Raw genomic sequence first — 17878 nt, 5'->3', positions numbered from 1 at the left:
TTAGACTTTTGCGTATTCATCTTTAAAGTCAAACGCAGCTTTACGGCTTTATCCTTTAGACACAAACAGTTGTTATTTTATCTGTACCCTGCTGGATTATGAACGTACAGTATTTACATTACATCATTAAATCCGCCCACAAAAAATGGTGCTCCACGGAGACATAGCCTTCAGGATTTAAACTGTGTCATCGACGTAATCATGATTTATGAGACTGATGTCATCTGGTTTGGGGAAATCTCGTAAATTAGAGCTCCTGTCACAAACTGTTCTGCATGCCAGTGATTCCTTATCAATCTGCCCGTGTAAGGATTTAAGTTTTCATACACGCAGATATGATCCTGGATGTTTTGCAGCCGACATTATGAAGCGACTTGATTAGTTCCGTTCACGAGCTTTTATCTTGGGTTTGTGGCGACGCAGCGGTGAGAGATAAGTAGTGTCTGACGCAAAATGTGCAACGATCCATGAAAGGAACGAACATGAAAATATTCCTTCTTTAAAGTTCACATAATTAACCTTTCAAGTTATTGTTGACTTGAAGGATACATATGTTGAATTGATCCGACAAGCAAATAGTGTGTTTATCCAAAACCTGATATATCTTGTTCCTCTGTGCCATAGAGCTTCATTAAAAACACATCAATACACACACACACACATACACACACACACACACACACACACACTGTAGTTTATTTTACACTGCCCCAAATACTCACTAGAGCGCCACATGTGGATTAATCCACCGCTGAAAATAGTCCCAAACAAATGCTGCAGTGACCAGCCCAAAGAGAATAAATAATATAATATAATATACTGTGTATATTCATGACTTGTTTTTAAAGATTTGCGTCTTCAGAAGGAACAGAAACGACTGTAAATTGTTGTTTCTGGTCCTTTAATCTGTTAGTGTTTGTTTACTGCAAGAGAAATATAGAAGATCAGCCTCATGCTTTCATCAATTCTTTTTGTATTTTCTTTGTGAGTAAATAAAGGTAAGACTTGCAGGATATGAAAGTTAATTCAGTAAAGGGAAAAGTGATCAATAAATATGGATCTGGTTACATTTTGAATCGAGAATCAGAACTTAAAGATGATTTTAATGAAGTCCTCTTTGTTGGATTAATTTCGCTCAATGTGTGGAGCACCCACACGTTAACGGTCTTTAACGGAACCACTGCAGCCTCACACTGCTGTGTTGCCTTCATTTAGCCAGCCAGCCAATCAGAATGAAGACTCGCCAGTGACCGCTTCATGCGATGAGCTAAAGATCGTCGAGCAAAACTTCTGTTATGATGTTCATCGTGAATGTTTTCAGCAGGATGGTTGGGAAAAGTTAATCATCTATCATATATATCATATATATATATATATATATATATATATATATATATAAATTTAGAAAGTGGAATCATCATTTAATTATTATTGAGGCATTAATGCTTCAGTGTTTCACTGTATCTCATGAGCTTTATACCAAACATCGAGCTCTGTGAGCAGTTTGAGCTTCTTCCTCTGGGCTTTTGTCTCCGGCCCTCTGGAGCTGAGTGCGCCGCTCTTATCATCCCAGAGGAATTGTCTGGTATTTTTGGCATTCGAGGCACAGATTGCTGCATGTTTTTCCTCTTTTGGTCACTGTGCAGTGAGAAAGTGAAGAAAGTCTGAACAAGTGATCCAGCAGACGTGTGTCCCAGCCGGGTGACGCCGATACAATTACAGTAAATGAATGATTCCCTTTTATCGTGGTGCCAGTAAACCGTTCACATGGACTTGAACACTTGAACCTTTGGTGCTTCGCAAGTACTGTGCAGAACATCGGAAAAATGCACAATGTTAATGGCCTCTCCAAAGGCCGTACATGTCATGGACTCAGAGTACAGCCTGGAGAATTAGCTGATGTATATTAATTCTGATTACAAGGATTACATATGAATTGATTTTGTGGGACATCTAGGAATTACAGCGCATTACTTTTCGCAGGTATCGAATGCTTTATGAGAACTTTTTCCTAGTTCCTAATCTCTCACCTTGCACCCAGAAAGCTTCTTATTTTGGGGTCGCTTCCTATCGTCATTCATCCTGCTGTCAGTTCTTGTGGATAAGAACAATTCGCTGTGTTTTCAGGTGCAGTAGATCAAAGTTATCGTCCGACCAGAACCAAAGAAGTAAAACATCTGAAGTCTGAATCAAACCGCTTCATGCATGTGCCTTTTAAATCACTGAAGCTGAGTTCCTCCCTGTTATCCTCCAGTATGTACTTGTATCTGCCTTCCACTGAGCAGGATGCAGTCTGTCTTTGTCTCGCCATTTCTTATCAGCAGCGAGGAGGCTCCCTGAATAGGCCGTCCACTCTAAAGGTTACCACCGAAATACTCTTCTGTTCAACACGATGACACTCTTTTTAGTCTGTAATTGTGACAGTATGTCAAGTGTTTTGCACATGTTCTTGGTTTTCTGTCTATTTGTTTGAATCTGACACCCCAGGAATTAATTGAAGCCGTCTTTTCTCCGCTCCATGAGGTTAGTTTAGACGGGATTGTTCACGAAGTTAAAACTTCCTCAGCGCTCTCAGTCTTCTGTCTTCCCTCAAACAGACACTTGTGCTGCGCCTCCTCCTTTTTCCCGTCTCCCTCCTCCTTTTCTTTTTTTTTTACCAGCCTTCTCCCCACATTCAGGAAACTGGAGCCGGGCCAAGAACCCCAACCAGTCTCTGTTTCCGGGAATCTGTCCCACAAAGCCACAGCATAGTAAGTTGGCCCTGACGTGGGAGCCATTGTTAAAAGCCCGGGGCCCCCATTGTCCAAGGGGGGAACAGCAGCACAAACAAAAACCCCTCTTGCGCAACGAGTGGGAGGAGCTGTGGGGGCTCCTCTGCTATTAATATATACTGGTCCCACGAGGGTTCTGGGTCATAACAAGAGACAGGGAGTACATGGAGCCTGTTGGGGCCATTTAGTTCAGAATTAGACATCAACAAACTCCTCTTTCCTCTTTGGTAGTCCGGTTGTGCTTGGAGAACACTTCACTGGTTCTATGGGAAGGTGTGATTTTTAAATGGTACACTGTGAGTGTCAAAGAAAGCTGTTGTCCATATGAGAGATCTGAGTACATGTTTTCTCCGTGGTTACAGTCTTATCTGATCATATATTTGCAATAATAATTGATCATACTTTTCAGCCCTTACTGAAGTTGTTCTGATACCGATGCCAGTATCAGAAAGTCCTTAAATACTGGATCAAGTATCTGCGAGTCCGATATCACATTATCATCATGTATCAGCTCATTTATGCTACAAAACAACAACAACAACAAGTGTCCCTCGCTGCCGGATCCCTACATCCTGCCCGATCAATACTGTACAAACTAGTACTACACACATGTGGTTCAACACTCTCCCTGTTTCCCCCCTAATAATGCTACATTGTGAACCTCAAATCTGTGTGGACATTAGCAGGATGAGAGCTAGTTAGCATTAGCTGTTAGCCGCTAGAAGCCGGTGGGCAGCCCCGTCCTGCTAACAGCTAACAGCTAACGTTAAGGGAGCTTGCATTGAGTTACATTTTGATGCGTTCAAGCTATATTCAGGAAAAAATGAGCAAAAGTTATAAATATGTTAATATCGATACAATTAGAAAATATGATTTGTCCTTTTTTTAGCTTAAAGATACAAAGTGTCCTTTTAATTGGATGCTAAACAGAAACAGAAAGAAAATCTGCGATTTTGGGAAAGCTATTATCAAAATCTTTAATAGTTTTGGTTCAATTTGAATAATAAAGATATATGTATATATTTGTTTTGAGGCGTGTTCTCACTTTTCCATTTGTCTCTCTAGGACCCCGAGCATTCTCAACAAGGAGCCCACAGACAAGAAACCCAAGAATGAGAAATCCTCCGTCTCGCTCAAACATGAGTTTGACCCGACAGGTAAAGAGACGTCGCACGCTGAAGCATTTTATTCTCTTTATCAACAGGCACAATCACAGAGAAGATCTCCGGCCCTTTCCAACAATATAACTTATATAAAATCCCAAATGTATATCTGTGGTGGACGAAGTAATACTGTAACGTGAACAGGGATGTAGTATTGTGATAAAACAGTCAGTAAACGTAAATAAAGGTAACGTGACTGTGAAACACCTTCATTGTGAAGGTTTAACTGTAACTGGTTTAACAGATGGATAACAGTGCTTTTTCTTTTTAATTAGTTTATAACTTTCTTATTGTAACTTCCACGATGACACATTGCATTCAAAACGGAAAGTGTTAACAGTGTCCAGACACTGAGTTGAGATAAAAATTGAAAGCTGAAGCGATTAGTTGTTTACTTAAGTATTAATAACGAGTAGTAATCGTTTAATTCACTTGTCAAGCAAAAATGCCCAAAATGTTCTCGTTCCAGCTTCTCAAACGTGAAGAGTTGCTGCTTTTATTTTGTTAAATATGACGGTACACAAAATATTTTGGGGTTTTGGTTTGTTGCTCAGACAAAACAGGCAATTTGAATATGTCACCACCTTTTTGACAATGTGGTTGCCATTTTTGTTCACGATTAAAACATTTTACAGACAAAATGCTAATTGATAATTCAAAGAAAATAGAACCCAGGCAGATAGTGAGTCACTACACTTCCTCAGTGGAAACAGGAAGAGCATCCCTGATGGAAGTTTCTTCCACTGAAAGTGAAAGAATACGAGAGCATTTACAAATAAAGAGGCTGGTTTCACTGGCTCAGGAGGACAGATGGCAGATTCAAACGGGTATTATTAGCCGTGCATGTGGTCATGGGACTTCCCAAATGGTCAAAACAACAGAACAAAGGGTGGTTGAATAGATAGAAATAGATACAAATCAGTTTTCCAGTGATGGACAGCTGGTGGCGGTAACGTGCATAGAGTAATGGTGCGACGACAGAGGCAGTGAAGAAGAAGAAAAATGTAGAACGGTTTTAAGAGGAAGGAAATCCACTCAAAATGTTTTTAGCCCTCAACTTTGTTAACAAGAAAACTCCACAGGACACTTTTTTTCCCCATTTATTCCATAACAGGGATTATTATAGGCACTATTTCTGTCAGAATGAGGAGAAACCTGAGAAGTCAATTTCCAAAAAATTGTTTCCTCTGACTATTTTGGCGACCAGATAAAAAAAAAAAAGAATTCATCACAATTCATTTATTCTGCCCAGTTTTACTGCAATATTGCATTTGTTTGCATCATTTAGACATATTATCTTATTTGAGTATTTCATATATTTTTATGCAAGTTTTTTCATGTAAATTCTTCATATCAACGGTGTTTTAACATTTATACTAAAACTTATACAAAAGGTGTTATCCTAAATAAAGTATTATCATTACATGACCATGAAAAGGATATCGAATAGACATGAAAACATCTCATGCTGGTGAGTCCAGATTCAGTTGTCAACAGAGACGCTTCTTTTTACAAACCTTTTCTGTTTCGGTCTCTGGATTTGTCGCACACATCAAACCTGAAGCTGGATCATCTGTGTCACATCCACAATTTGTTTTAGCTTATCTCGCTGTAGCATGTTATGTAATGGTGCGTGTGTGTGTGTGTGTGTGTGTGTGTGTGTGTGTGTGTGTGTGTGTGTGACAGGTCTTGTGCAGCGCTGTGTGATAATCCAGAGAGATGAAAATGGCTTTGGGCTGACTGTAAGTGGAGACAACCCAGTGTTTGTGCAGCTGGTAAAGGAAGGTAAAGCTCTCTCTCACACACACACACGCACACACATGCACACACACACACACACACACACGCACAAATAAACACTCATAGGTTTGTCTTTCTACACTTATGAGGACCCTCCATGACACAATGCAAGGCTGAGCTCAAAACCCAACTTAAACCTAAGTCGAACCTTAAACTTAGGACCTGCCTCACACTGCAGAAATGTCCTCACTACGATGGTTCGAAACTGGAATTGGTCCTCACAAGAATAGCAAGAGGACTACAAACATACACATGACTACAACACACTTCTGTGACTCTGTTCTGTCTTTTGTATTTTAGATGGAGCTGCAATGCGAGCCGGTGTTCAGACCGGAGACAGGATCATTAAGGTGAGATTTGTTTTCTGGCTTATTTACTTACTCCCTTACTTACTCACTTACTCCCTCACTTACTCCCTTACTTACTCCCTTACTTACTCACTTACTCCCTCACTTACTCCCTTACTTACTCCCTTACTTACTCACTTACTCCCTCACTTACTCCCTTACTTACTCCCTTACTTACTCACTTACTCCCTTACTTACTCACTTACTTACTGACTTACTCCCTTACTTACTCACTTACTCCCTTACTTACTCCCTTACTTACTCACTTACTCCCTTACTTACTCACTTACTTACTGACTTACTCCCTTACTTACTCACTTACTCCCTTACTTACTCCCTTACTTACTCACTTACTCCCTTACTTACTCCCTTACTCCCTTACTTACTCACTTACTCCCTTACTCCCTTACTTACTCACTTACTCCCTTACTTACTCACTTACTCCCTTACTTACTCCCTTACTTACTCCCTTACTTACTGACTTACTTACTGACTTACTCCCTTACTTACTCCCTTACTTACTCACTTACTCCCTTACTTACTCCCTTACTTACTCACTTACTCCCTTACTTACTCACTTACTCCCTTACTTACTCCCTTACTCCCTTACTTACTCCCTTACTTACTCCCTTACTCCCTTACTTACTCACTTACTCCCTTACTCCCTTACTCCCTCACTTACTCCCTTACTCCCTTACTCCCTTACTTACTCACTTACTCCCTTACTCCCTTACTTACTCACTTACTCACTTACTTACTCCCTTACTTACTCACTTACTCCCTTACTCCCTTACTTACTCACTTACTCCCTTACTCCCTTACTCCCTCACTTACTCCCTTACTCCCTTACTCCCTTACTTACTCACTTACTCCCTTACTCCCTTACTTACTCACTTACTCACTTACTCCCTTACTTACTCACTTACTCCCTTACTCCCTTACTCCCTTACTTACTCACTTACTCCCTTACTCCCTTACTTACTCACTTACTCCCTTACTCCCTTACTCACTTACTCCCTTACTTACTCCCTTACTTACTTTATTTATTTTCCTTCTTTCTTTCTTTCTTACACACTGTAGTTTATTTGAGTTGATCTCAAACCATTCTGCTGCTGTAAATACTTACGAGTGCATATATACTCTCCAACAAATGGACGATTTACTCCTGTTTGAGTAATATTGATCAAAAATACAGTTGCCAGCTGTTTTAGGAAATGATTAATGTTTTTTATTTATTGAGGAACGACTAACACATTGTTGGTTTTGGTCTTTTTATGGGATTGTTGACAATACCAAATATTCAAAATATCAATACGTCATGGTCAACTGTTCCCTCCCAATGTTCTTTTGTGTTTTGTGACAGGTTAACGGGACCTTGGTCACACATTCAAACCACATAGAGGTTGTGAAGCTGATAAAATGTAAGTCTGCACTTCTTCAGTTTGACATCACAATCATGACGGAACATTAAGAATGTAACGTTACCGAGTCAGCAATACGTCTTCCAGTAGTTACCGATCATTCTGCACACATTGGCAACCAATTATTGTCTTCAGATGACCAATTCAGTCATGCTGACGTATAACTGTAGAGTATATTTATTACTCAGAATATAAGGTGACTAAAACTGTGTTTTCAGTTTCGGCGTGATGGCCGTGGCACACCCTTCTATTTCTGGAGGTGTTTTAAACATTACATTTCGTTACTGGAGCCGTTTGTGCTGACTGCGATGTGCTTCGACAAACATTCCCCCCAAAACGTAAAACTCTCAAACGAGTCTCAGATATTAAGACCTTCACTCCTCGTGGAAATAAACACATGAGATCTCATTGTGATCCGCTTGTGTGCACAGCTGTAATTCATGACATAATGCATCAGCATTATTTAGCTCCTTGTGAAGTGGTGAAATGTTTCTCTTTCTCTCAGCTGGTTTTAACTGAACAGATCTTCACAGTGACTTGGCTACTTTTTTATACATGTGTCAGCATTTCCCTTTCTCTCTCCTCACCCTCTCTGCATTCCTTTCCCATGACTCCTCTCTGGCAGCGGGTTCCTATGTAGCGCTGACGGTGCTGGGGAGGCCTCCGGGGCTTCCTCACATGCCCCTGGAGGAGGAGGACGACGAGGAGGAAGAGAAGGAGGAAGGAGCAGAGGTCCGCCCACCTTCTTCTCTCTCAACGCCCCACTCACCTGCACTGCACAGCCTCCAGGAGCACATCACCTCCTCTCCGCCTGATGGGGTAGGGAAGCTCTTAAAGGACGGGGACACTTCATCACGCTGCATTTAGTTCTTACTAACGGGTCGAGATAAATGCAACAACCTCAAGAATTCTTGATGAGATCGGATGTTAAGTTTTCTTAGTTACATGAGAAACAGACGCCTGATTTAGTTGTTAAAATCAATTTAAGCTTTCTTAAAACCAGAAAACTGTGTGTGTGTGTGTGTGTGTGTGTGTGTGTGTGTGTGTGTGTGTGTGTGTGTGTGTGTGTGTGTGTGTGTGTGTGTGTGTGTGTGTGTGTGTGTGTGTGTGTGTGTGTGTGTATATATATATATATATATATACTCTTGGCTGCGTGCTGGCGTCATTATGTAACTTTAAACTGTGATAAGCTACTGATGTCATGCATGGTGGACTAATCTGCACATCTTATTTCATCTCTTTTTTTCAGTCATTAATTCATTAATTGTAATGGCACCTTTAGTTCTCCATAACCATGAACCTTGACTGGCTGGTGCCGGTATTTCAGTCCATTCTTTGTAACACTGAATGTGTCAAACTACAAACTTTGGTTTTATAAAATGTGAAAAACCTGTAAATAATTAGTTTTGAATTCAAGTATTAGAACTGAATGGGGAAATAGCGTCTTTCTCTTATTTCTCTCTCATTTAGTTTAACACTTGAATTTGAAGACATTTAGAAAGTACTAAATCATATCCTGTATTTATATATGAATGTCCACGTCCCCTTATTTTGTTTTTCACTTTCAGTCTGATGAGTTTCACTTCTCTCTGTTCCGTTTGTTACATCGTTATACCTGAAACATACAAATGTGATTGAAAGGAGCTTGAGGTCCACTGTATTGTTCACTGTGTCTCTGACTGTTTTGGCTCATTGTGTTCTTTTTATTTTCTCTTCTAGGACGAGAACAAAACCACGCACAGCCAGACGGCCGACATCCTGCAAACGATGCTGACCAAGGAGCAACAGGAGCTACAGGTGTGTGTATGATGCAATGAGATTGTGTGCACTTGCTGAGACACAGTGATTGTGACGGAAATGATATAAACGGTATTTTAACTCCTGAATATGCTGAGTGGTTTGTCTGCCTTGTATCATGTTTCCACACACAAGTCAAGAAATCATCAAAGATCTTTATATTTGACACATTATCTGTGTTTTTCATGTGTGGCTGATGTCGACTACACTCTGGGATTTCTTTGTGTTCAGACAAAGGAGGAGGAGTGCAGCAGAAACCCTCGGCCCAAACTACTGAAGGAGGTGCAGGAGGCCAAGAAGCACATTTCACTGCTGCAGGAGCAGCTCAGCAAAGCAGCAGCAGCCTCAGCATCACAGGTAGAAAACTAAATCCCTCGACATCAACACTTTCACCTTTCTCTGAACCAAAAATAAGGACAGAAATGATATTGTTATTCTTACATTCAAACATTCAAAAGTTTGGAATCAGTCGTTTTTCTTCTGTCTTTTAATCATTTTAATTTAAGATAAAATCTATATAATTTAGACACCAAATATTTTATTCGTAAATTACAGGTACCTTACATTTGTACTCCAGTAAAGTGCATTTACTTTGGTCTTTCCACCGCTGTCACTGGAGCCTCTTTAGTCTACAGGGTCTGTGTTACCGGTAACTGATAAGATGGTGAACTGATATTATTATTTGCATGTTTCAGGACGAAGCGTCCAGGACTGGTGAAGCTGAGGACGGGGACGTCGGCCCTCTTCAGAGGGAACAGACCGCGTCCTCACAGGGCGCCAGCAGCAACGACGGGCCCTCGACCAACAACGACTCTGTGCGTATAAAAACAGATGAACCACATTACCCAGAAGTCATTTTTCAAGCAAAAAATGCCAAACATTCACAGGTTGCCATCTTATTTTTCTCTGTTTCATATTATTGTAGATTTAATATCTTTTGGTTTTGGACTGTTCGACAGACAAAGCGAGCTATTTGAAAATGGGAACTATTTTCTGACAGTTTACAATCAATTAATCATAGAAATAATGAAGATACGAGCTGGAAACCTTCGGGAGATGCTTCATTTCTGAAACAGCTCTCAACATGATTTATTGTGATATCAGTTTCATACTGGAGGTATTTTGTGTTTATGGAGTTTTTAAGACTTGTTCACCATAAGATCAGGTGCTGCTTGTGACCAACAGGGAACGTCGTTAGTATTAATATAATCAAGTACAACAGGAAGCTTCTTTGAAAATACTGCTTACATTGACTTCTTTGTAATAACTTCCTGCTTCTTTGTCAAAACGTCTTCAAATAGGAATGAAATGGTCCGACTCCCAGCATTCAGCGCCAGACTAAACAATCAATTTGGCTTAAGTGTTGTGTTGTTCTGTGTGTGTGTGTGTGTGTGTGTGTGTGTGTGTGTATTAGATGCACAGCAGCCCCCTCACAGAGGGTCCTGGCAAAAGAGAGACGCCCTGTCAAAGCCCGGACGTCAGCCGGCGGGACGGCCTCAACTTCTGCCCATCGCCCGACTCTGAGGACACCACTGATACTGTAATACACTCACACATGTACACAGAGACACTCACTATCAGCTGAGAGTTAACGAGCTAATTAACGCTAAATGTTAAAACTATTGAATCCTTTAAAAGGTGCCTTAAATTTGCACTTGATTGGCAAAAGACTGAGGCCACAGCCGACGCACCAGACTTTCAACTAACTAACCTTTTTTACATAAGTGTGTGAGTTTGTCCATCAGTCCATATAACCACGCCAATATATCACTCAGGACTCCAGTGCCCAGTGCATTGTGGGTAGCCCTCCCTACCTCCTCAACCTCCAGATCATCGGAGCAGAAGACGACTACTTTGACTCTCAGCAAGAACAGGTATCTAAAGAAATGTCGCTAACCCACTGCTGGAAAATAAGTTGCGTCATCGATATCAACATTAAATGTGAAACAATTAGCATGTTCCACATTTTCATGTAATTCAGACTGCTGATGTGGACTTTCAGGAGTCTGTGGTATTGATCCCTGTTTCTCTCCCTGTCAGATCAATGGACTGTGCAGCTGTTTCCAGAGTATAGACGTGCTGAAGTCTCGGCCGGCTCACCTCGCAGCCTTCCTCCATCATGTTGTCTCGCAGTTTGACCCGGCACCTTTGGTACATATGCAAACACGCACACAACACACACTAAGGTATAATAATACATGTGCTGTTAATCTGACTGTTACTGATTTTGTGGGTTTATACTAATAGCAAAATTCCCAAATATCACATTCTTATACTACACTGATTGTTTTCGTACTTCTTTAACAGGAAGACAAGGAATTGTTTCGTTGTTCCAGTGTACCAAAGTTGTGCAAACGTTGCATGTTTTTAAAGGATAATACTGGTGATATTGCATATTTTATTGTCAACAAATTCCATGAAGAAACTACAAATCATCCGACAACACACTCAACCCTGACGTCCATTCTTTTCTACTGATGTAAACCTCCGAAAAAAGGTTACAAATACAAAAGAAGCGCAATCATTCATTTGTTGGGACTTTTTTAATCTGCATATTAATACACATTTGGCGAGTATTCACAGCAGTAGCAATGTGTATATGTGTAACTGGCTCAAAATAAACTAGAGTGGCGATCAAAGAACATGTCACTTAATGTGTCTAAAGGTCTACGGCTAAACAGAGTCCTGCACGGATGACATATATTAGGAAGTTAACATCAAATCGACAAAACACCAAAGGGATTTTCTTTGTTTGTCAGCAGCATCAATTCATTGTCAGAATAAGAAAAATATTAAATATTGGCAGCATTGCACTTTAGATAAAGTTTAAAAATATAAAGTCGGAGAGTTTAGTGTGTAAAAAGTGGAATCGATTATAAAAGTGCTTTGCAGCACAGACTTTGACATACACAACGGTGTATTGGAGTATTTGTATGACGACATAAAAAGCTGTGTTCAAATACTATTTAATATGAACGAAAGTGTGCCGAGGATCGATACCTGTGGAATGCCTTCACTGTTCTGATAAAAGCTTGACTTTCTGGTGAGATCATTCACATTGGTATTGTTTTGGGGCGGTAAAGACTGACAATAATCTTGAACTAATATTCTAAATGAGATGAAGAACTGCACATTGACAGTGTTATGGAGCTGTTTCTGTCCTTTTCCCTCCGTTAGCTCTGTTATCTCTACGCTGACGTGCACAAGCAGAGCAGCTCCAAAGAAAGCCGACGCTTCTTCATCGAGTTCCACTCGCTCTTTATGGATCGAACAGCTGTGAGTTCTTTTCTTGTTCAGTGTCTGTTCTCTCACAACAAGTTTCTAGCTTATTGAATATTTTGTATCTTTGCTCATTTAACTTTGGTTGTCCTTCCCAGAATCTTAAAGTGCCAGTGCCAGAGGCCGTGTCAGCTGAATTGGGTAAGGGATGGAAAGACACGCAAATATATAACAGAGTTCTTCAAAGAACTGATTTGAAAAGCCATAAAAATATTGTATTTGATCATTTAAAATAACTATTATTAGGCCACGGATCGCAAATGTTTAAAAACAGAGTCTTTGATCAGCTTTAACTGAACACAGAACTCAACAGCAATGACAAAGAAAAAGTCAAGATACAGTCGCTGTGTTTCAGATCAAGATATCTCTGCCGACTCTCTGGGAGTCTGTCAAGTAGTTCCAATATTTCTTGGTGTCTCTGCGCAGAGAAGCGGAGGCTGGAGTTGATCCCAGAGGAGCTCTGTAAACAGTACACCCAGACGTTACAGGACACACTGCTGCCAGACCTGCACAGGAACCTGGAGGACTTCAGGTAACACTCACACAAAAGAAAACACTCAAGTGGAATACATTGTTACCAATTGGACAACAATGAACCTATCCTGTCACAGGTTAGGGGTAAGAAGCAAATCATATCTGTATGTTTGTTATTCATGTGATTGTGCAGACAGAAGCGCAGCATGGGTCTGACTCTGGCCGAAGATGAGCTGTCCAAGCTGGACTCGGAGGGAGGAAAAGACCCCCAGGGCCTGGAGAAGGAATGCTCCTGTGCTGAACACATCCTCTCCAAGATCGATGATATCTTGTGAGTGCACGCACGCACACACACACGCACGCACACACACACACACACACACACACACACACACACGCAGTATATTCAACTCCTTGTATTATTGTGTGCTAACCCTGAGCTGCCGGTTGCAGGGTCACGTCACATCCCGGAGAAGAGGAGAAGTGGTAAGAGGAGGGAGTTTCTCATCCATCAGCTTCAATGCATCTTCAATGGTCGAATGCATAATTATTGAAATGAATGTGGATTAAAGGGTCTTCACAGTGCTTGTTTTTTATCTAATTTACACCAAATTACATGGAAAAACCTCAAAAGACGACAGCAGCTTGAGTCTCACGAGCTAAAGTATTTTAAGTATTAGGATTTTTAAAATGTACTTGTATGGTAAAGAATTCTTCCGTTGAACCGCTACAGATTTGTAAATATTGCCACACAGTTAATCACTTTTTTCTTGACTTTCTTGCAGCCAAACAATGCAGTATGTGATTCTCACCTATATGAAGCACCTCGGGGTGAAAATGAAGGAGCCTCGAGGCCTCGAGCACAAACGAGCGCGCATCAATTTCCTGCCCAAGATTAAGGTTCGTCCTCTTCTTCAGAAACCAGCAGAAATATTATTTTAATGCCCGCACGTAATCACTGTTGTTTTCAACGAGCAGAAGAGCATCAAGCCTGAGAAGGACGGAGAGGAGAAGGTGAGAAAGCCTCGGTTTCCCAACATCCTCGGCCCGCCTCGGCGTCTGAGCAGAGTGGACTCCACTTCAGGTGAGAAGAACACTTTAAAGGAAGACTTCACCCACAAAACCACCATTTGTATGTCAGTAACTCTTCAAGAGTTTCCTTGAATCCTTGAAGAGAACGTTGTTTTTTGCTGTTTTTGGGGTGAACTATGCTGAACTTGTCAGTATTCATTGAAATTGATCGTATTGTTTTTCTGTTTCATTGTCTGAGGCTTTTTCCTTTGAGGCTTCATCGCTGTTGATCAGTGGACGTCCTGTGGGAAGAGGAGTCTGAGATATAGTATTCTTATTTTCATTTTCCGATACCCCTTAAGGCGGTTTTCTGTTCTGTCGTTTGTTTTTCTGCAATATATGTAACATGGAGATTTTGATTACTTTTGGATATTGTATTTGTACCTCCAATAATACAAATACCTGTGGAAAAAAAAGAATTCAAGGTGACACGGGGTGAGTTTATTGATATACAAATGGTCGTTTTGTGAGTGAATTATTCCTTTGACTTCTGACTTTACTGTTTCAACTGCTGTAAAAATACTTCTATACATACAGAGTGTATTTGTGTGAATCTGAGTGTATACATATGTCGATGTTATCAGTGTTTGTAAATCTACTGAGAATGTTTTTTCAGTCGGGAAAGCCGTGGAGCTGAACAAGCAGCGTTCACCGAAGCAGCTCTCTCATCCAGCCGTCGGCATCCCCGAGCAGCCCGACTCCTCTGCCTCGAGTTCGGGACGGCTCCGTGGGAACCAGCTCAGCGAGGGATCGGACGCCGGCACACAGTCGTTGCCTTCCACCGGCAGCAGCAGCACCTCCCCCACACACAGCTCGCCCACCGGTCAGGCCTCAGATACCAGCGGACAAGACTCAGACTCCAGTAAGAGATACCTGCGTCTCTTCCTCAACCCATTTAGGGATTCACAGGACAAGATTCATTTTATGTTCAATGCATTTTAACCCTAAATGAATCCGCGCAAAAGCATTTAACCAAATAAGTAACGACTGATATTATTGGGAATATTTTTGGTTGTGACTCCTCCGTCACAGGTTGCATGTCTAGAAGTAAACTGTAAATGTTGTGCTTGGCAATACTATTATATATTTAAGTATTATATTAGGAGACTATCACATTGTTAGGACATCTATTCTTAGCTGTACTCATAGACTGTATATAAGAAGTGGACGTAGTCACCGTGAACTCACTCGTTAGTTTGTAGACTGAAGTTATGAAATCTTGAATTCGGCATTTTAACCGTCACCATCTTGGATTTTGGCCGTCGCCATTTGGTTTTTTTGAAATGCAAGTGAGCATATCTGGAATGAGGAGGAGTGACGTAGAGACACCGTATACGTCTCTGGTGACCTGTCAATCAGCGTGTAGCCCCGCCCTAAAGCATCCCCTGCTTTATGGTCTGTGTGACTCTAAATGGACCATAATGTACTAAATGAATATCATGCTGTATTGAAGAAGACTTCAAACTAGAGATTGAGACCATGAACTCATGTTTACAATGTTTACTGAGGTAATAAATCAAGAGAGAAGTAGAGTCATTTTCTATAGACCTCTATACAACCAGAGGAGTCGCCCCCTGGTGGACACTAGAGAGAATGCAGCTTTAACACATGAAGCTTTGACTTCACTTTTCAGACCCAGAGGTTGCCTCCTGGCGGCACTACAGCAATATCAAAGGACAAATCATGAATGCCATTAGTTTTGGTGCCACTAGAATAAGAATGTTCTCTGTTTGTTCAGTCAGTCATTTATTTGAATTTCAAAGGTTCTTTTAAGAGTGAACCAAAGACTAAAATGGAGATTGGACATTTTTTCATGGAGCATTATTTAGACATGACTCTCCTCTTCACAGATGTGTCTCCGTTCTGCGTCCAGCCCAGACTGGGTGAGGGTCTGCAGCCTGGAGACCACCAGGACGCCGTCTCCAGTCCGACCAGCATTCAGTTTGACTTCAGCCCCACCAACCTGCAGCAGCTACAGGAGGAAGATCAGGAGGCTTTCAGGTATTTACAGGATTTGGATTTTCTCTCAAGATTGTTTTCTTCATGCTGGTCAATTTTGAGATGTTTTGGTTATTTTGCTTCCATGTCTTCTTTCAGACCAGTGGAAATATTTATTTTACTACTTTGTCCAGACACAAGATGGTGTCTTCACGTCGCTTGTTTTGTCAACAGTCTATATTCTAAAGATGTTCATCTTCCGGTCACATGAGTCAAATCAAAGAAGCTGGAACCAGACCGAATTCTTGCTTGAAAAATGACTCAAATAATGAATCGATTATGGAAGTAGTTGCAGATTAATGAATCATTTCAGCTCTACCTTAAATGTTGTCACAGAAGGAGAAAATGCGGCATGGATTTTGTCAAATTAAGTTATGATAAAGCATATATGTGATGATTATTCTTCCACTCATTTGGACTGTTTGGTGTAATAAATAAAGACGAGCCGCTCTCCCTCTGTCCTCTGACCGACAGCAGGATGGAGCTGCAGTGTCCGGTGAGTTCGGCCGACGTCCAGAGCGAAGACGACCAGGCGGGTGAGATGGAGTGTGAAGAAAACCCTGTGAACTGGCAGAGTCTGGTCAGTCGAGGCGTCCTGGCGAGCTTAACGCCGCTGGAGATCAAACGGCAGGAAGTCATCAACGGTGAGTCGTCCAACGGATTGGACGTGGAAAAATGATAAGATACGGAAATACACAGCGTGTCTTACACGTGTGGTCCACCTCTCAGAGCTGTTCTACACGGAGCGGGCTCACCTGCGGATGCTGAAGGTGTTGGACTGTGTTTTCTACCAGCGGCTGAACAGGCACGGCGTCCTCCCCCCCGAGGACCTCAAGCACATCTTCAGTAACCTGGAGGAGATCATCCAGCTGCATGGTAGCCTCACAGATTCCATTCGCTAAATATGTATTTGCAACCCGATAAATGTCAAACATCTTTTGACTTTTAGCTGCCTGTTGAAGCTGCCACCCTGAAGAATATTATCAGGGGTCAATTTAAATGAAAGCCGGATCCTGTCACAGCTTTGACTGAAGGGCCAAATGTAGCAGGATTAGGCTCAATTCATAAAAATATATTATATTGTGTACATGGCAAAATTATGTCTGTGATGCGTAACCGAATATTACACTTATTTTGTTCAGATTATTTCAAATGTTATTTGATATATTGTTGTCAATGAATAAATATTTTTAGTGGTAAGAAAAGATTTTCAAACGTAAGCAGAGGAAAACATGAAGAGCAATCATCTGAATTATGAAGAAGAAGAAGCTGAATGTTTGTATTTTATAACTTTGCTTCACAGTTTCTGTGACGGAGCAAATGACAGCAATCAGGAAGAGGAGCGAGACGTCGGTGATCGGTCAGATCGCAGATGATCTGCTGTCGTGGGTAAGACCGGATATTCAATGCATGCAGGAGGCAGATTAAGAGGACTACAAGTCAATAACAATAGGATTCATCAGGCACTGCTGTTTAGAACGAAATGCTTTGTCAAAGGTTTACAGACAGGAAATGTACTTTATCCAGAATTCATCAAGACAAAAGGGAAACATAGAGGGAGTTTGAAGTTTGCATCAACAGTCGTACTATAATGTTTTATTTTATCTTTGTTGTATTTGTTAATTTGACACGGACAATTACGGAAACTCTGAGATACAAGTGAGGAGGAAATATATTCTGGTGATCTCTCCTGTGTTTAAGACTGAAGAACAGGTGAGAAAAGGTTTTGCTCGGATCATTTTGTAATTGTTAGTTTT

General features: G+C 41.1%; 1 protein-coding gene across 2 annotated transcripts in view; it reads left to right on the top strand.

Annotated features, from left to right (window-relative positions):
* The window catches only part of arhgef12b (Rho guanine nucleotide exchange factor (GEF) 12b), a 30475-nt gene that overhangs the window by 4394 nt on the left and 8203 nt on the right, over window positions 1–17878 (top strand). The window contains exons 2-24 of one of the 2 annotated variants that reach the window (XM_079283976.1): window positions 3837–3928; window positions 5621–5719; window positions 6035–6084; window positions 7445–7502; window positions 8128–8321; window positions 9222–9299; window positions 9531–9656; window positions 9995–10114; window positions 10714–10839; window positions 11075–11173; window positions 11340–11450; window positions 12477–12575; window positions 12677–12719; window positions 13005–13110; window positions 13246–13383; window positions 13506–13538; window positions 13838–13952; window positions 14031–14136; window positions 14740–14985; window positions 15974–16124; window positions 16599–16765; window positions 16851–16997; window positions 17425–17510. In XM_079283976.1, the coding sequence (XP_079140102.1) occupies window positions 3837–3928; window positions 5621–5719; window positions 6035–6084; window positions 7445–7502; window positions 8128–8321; window positions 9222–9299; window positions 9531–9656; window positions 9995–10114; window positions 10714–10839; window positions 11075–11173; window positions 11340–11450; window positions 12477–12575; window positions 12677–12719; window positions 13005–13110; window positions 13246–13383; window positions 13506–13538; window positions 13838–13952; window positions 14031–14136; window positions 14740–14985; window positions 15974–16124; window positions 16599–16765; window positions 16851–16997; window positions 17425–17510 (2590 nt within the window). Of the gene's footprint in view, window positions 1–3836; window positions 3929–5620; window positions 5720–6034; window positions 6085–7444; window positions 7503–8127; window positions 8322–9221; window positions 9300–9530; window positions 9657–9994; window positions 10115–10713; window positions 10840–11074; window positions 11174–11339; window positions 11451–12476; window positions 12576–12676; window positions 12720–13004; window positions 13111–13245; window positions 13384–13505; window positions 13539–13837; window positions 13953–14030; window positions 14137–14739; window positions 14986–15973; window positions 16125–16595; window positions 16766–16850; window positions 16998–17424; window positions 17511–17878 lie in introns of both variants that reach the window. The other variant, XM_079283975.1, reaches the window with a different exon arrangement.

This window comes from Melanostigma gelatinosum (assembly GCF_949748355.1).
Source record: "Melanostigma gelatinosum genome assembly, chromosome: 14".
Taxonomy (NCBI): domain Eukaryota; kingdom Metazoa; phylum Chordata; class Actinopteri; order Perciformes; family Zoarcidae; genus Melanostigma; species Melanostigma gelatinosum.
Note: the sequence above shows the minus strand (reverse complement) of the source record. Positions and strands in the feature narration are given on the sequence as shown.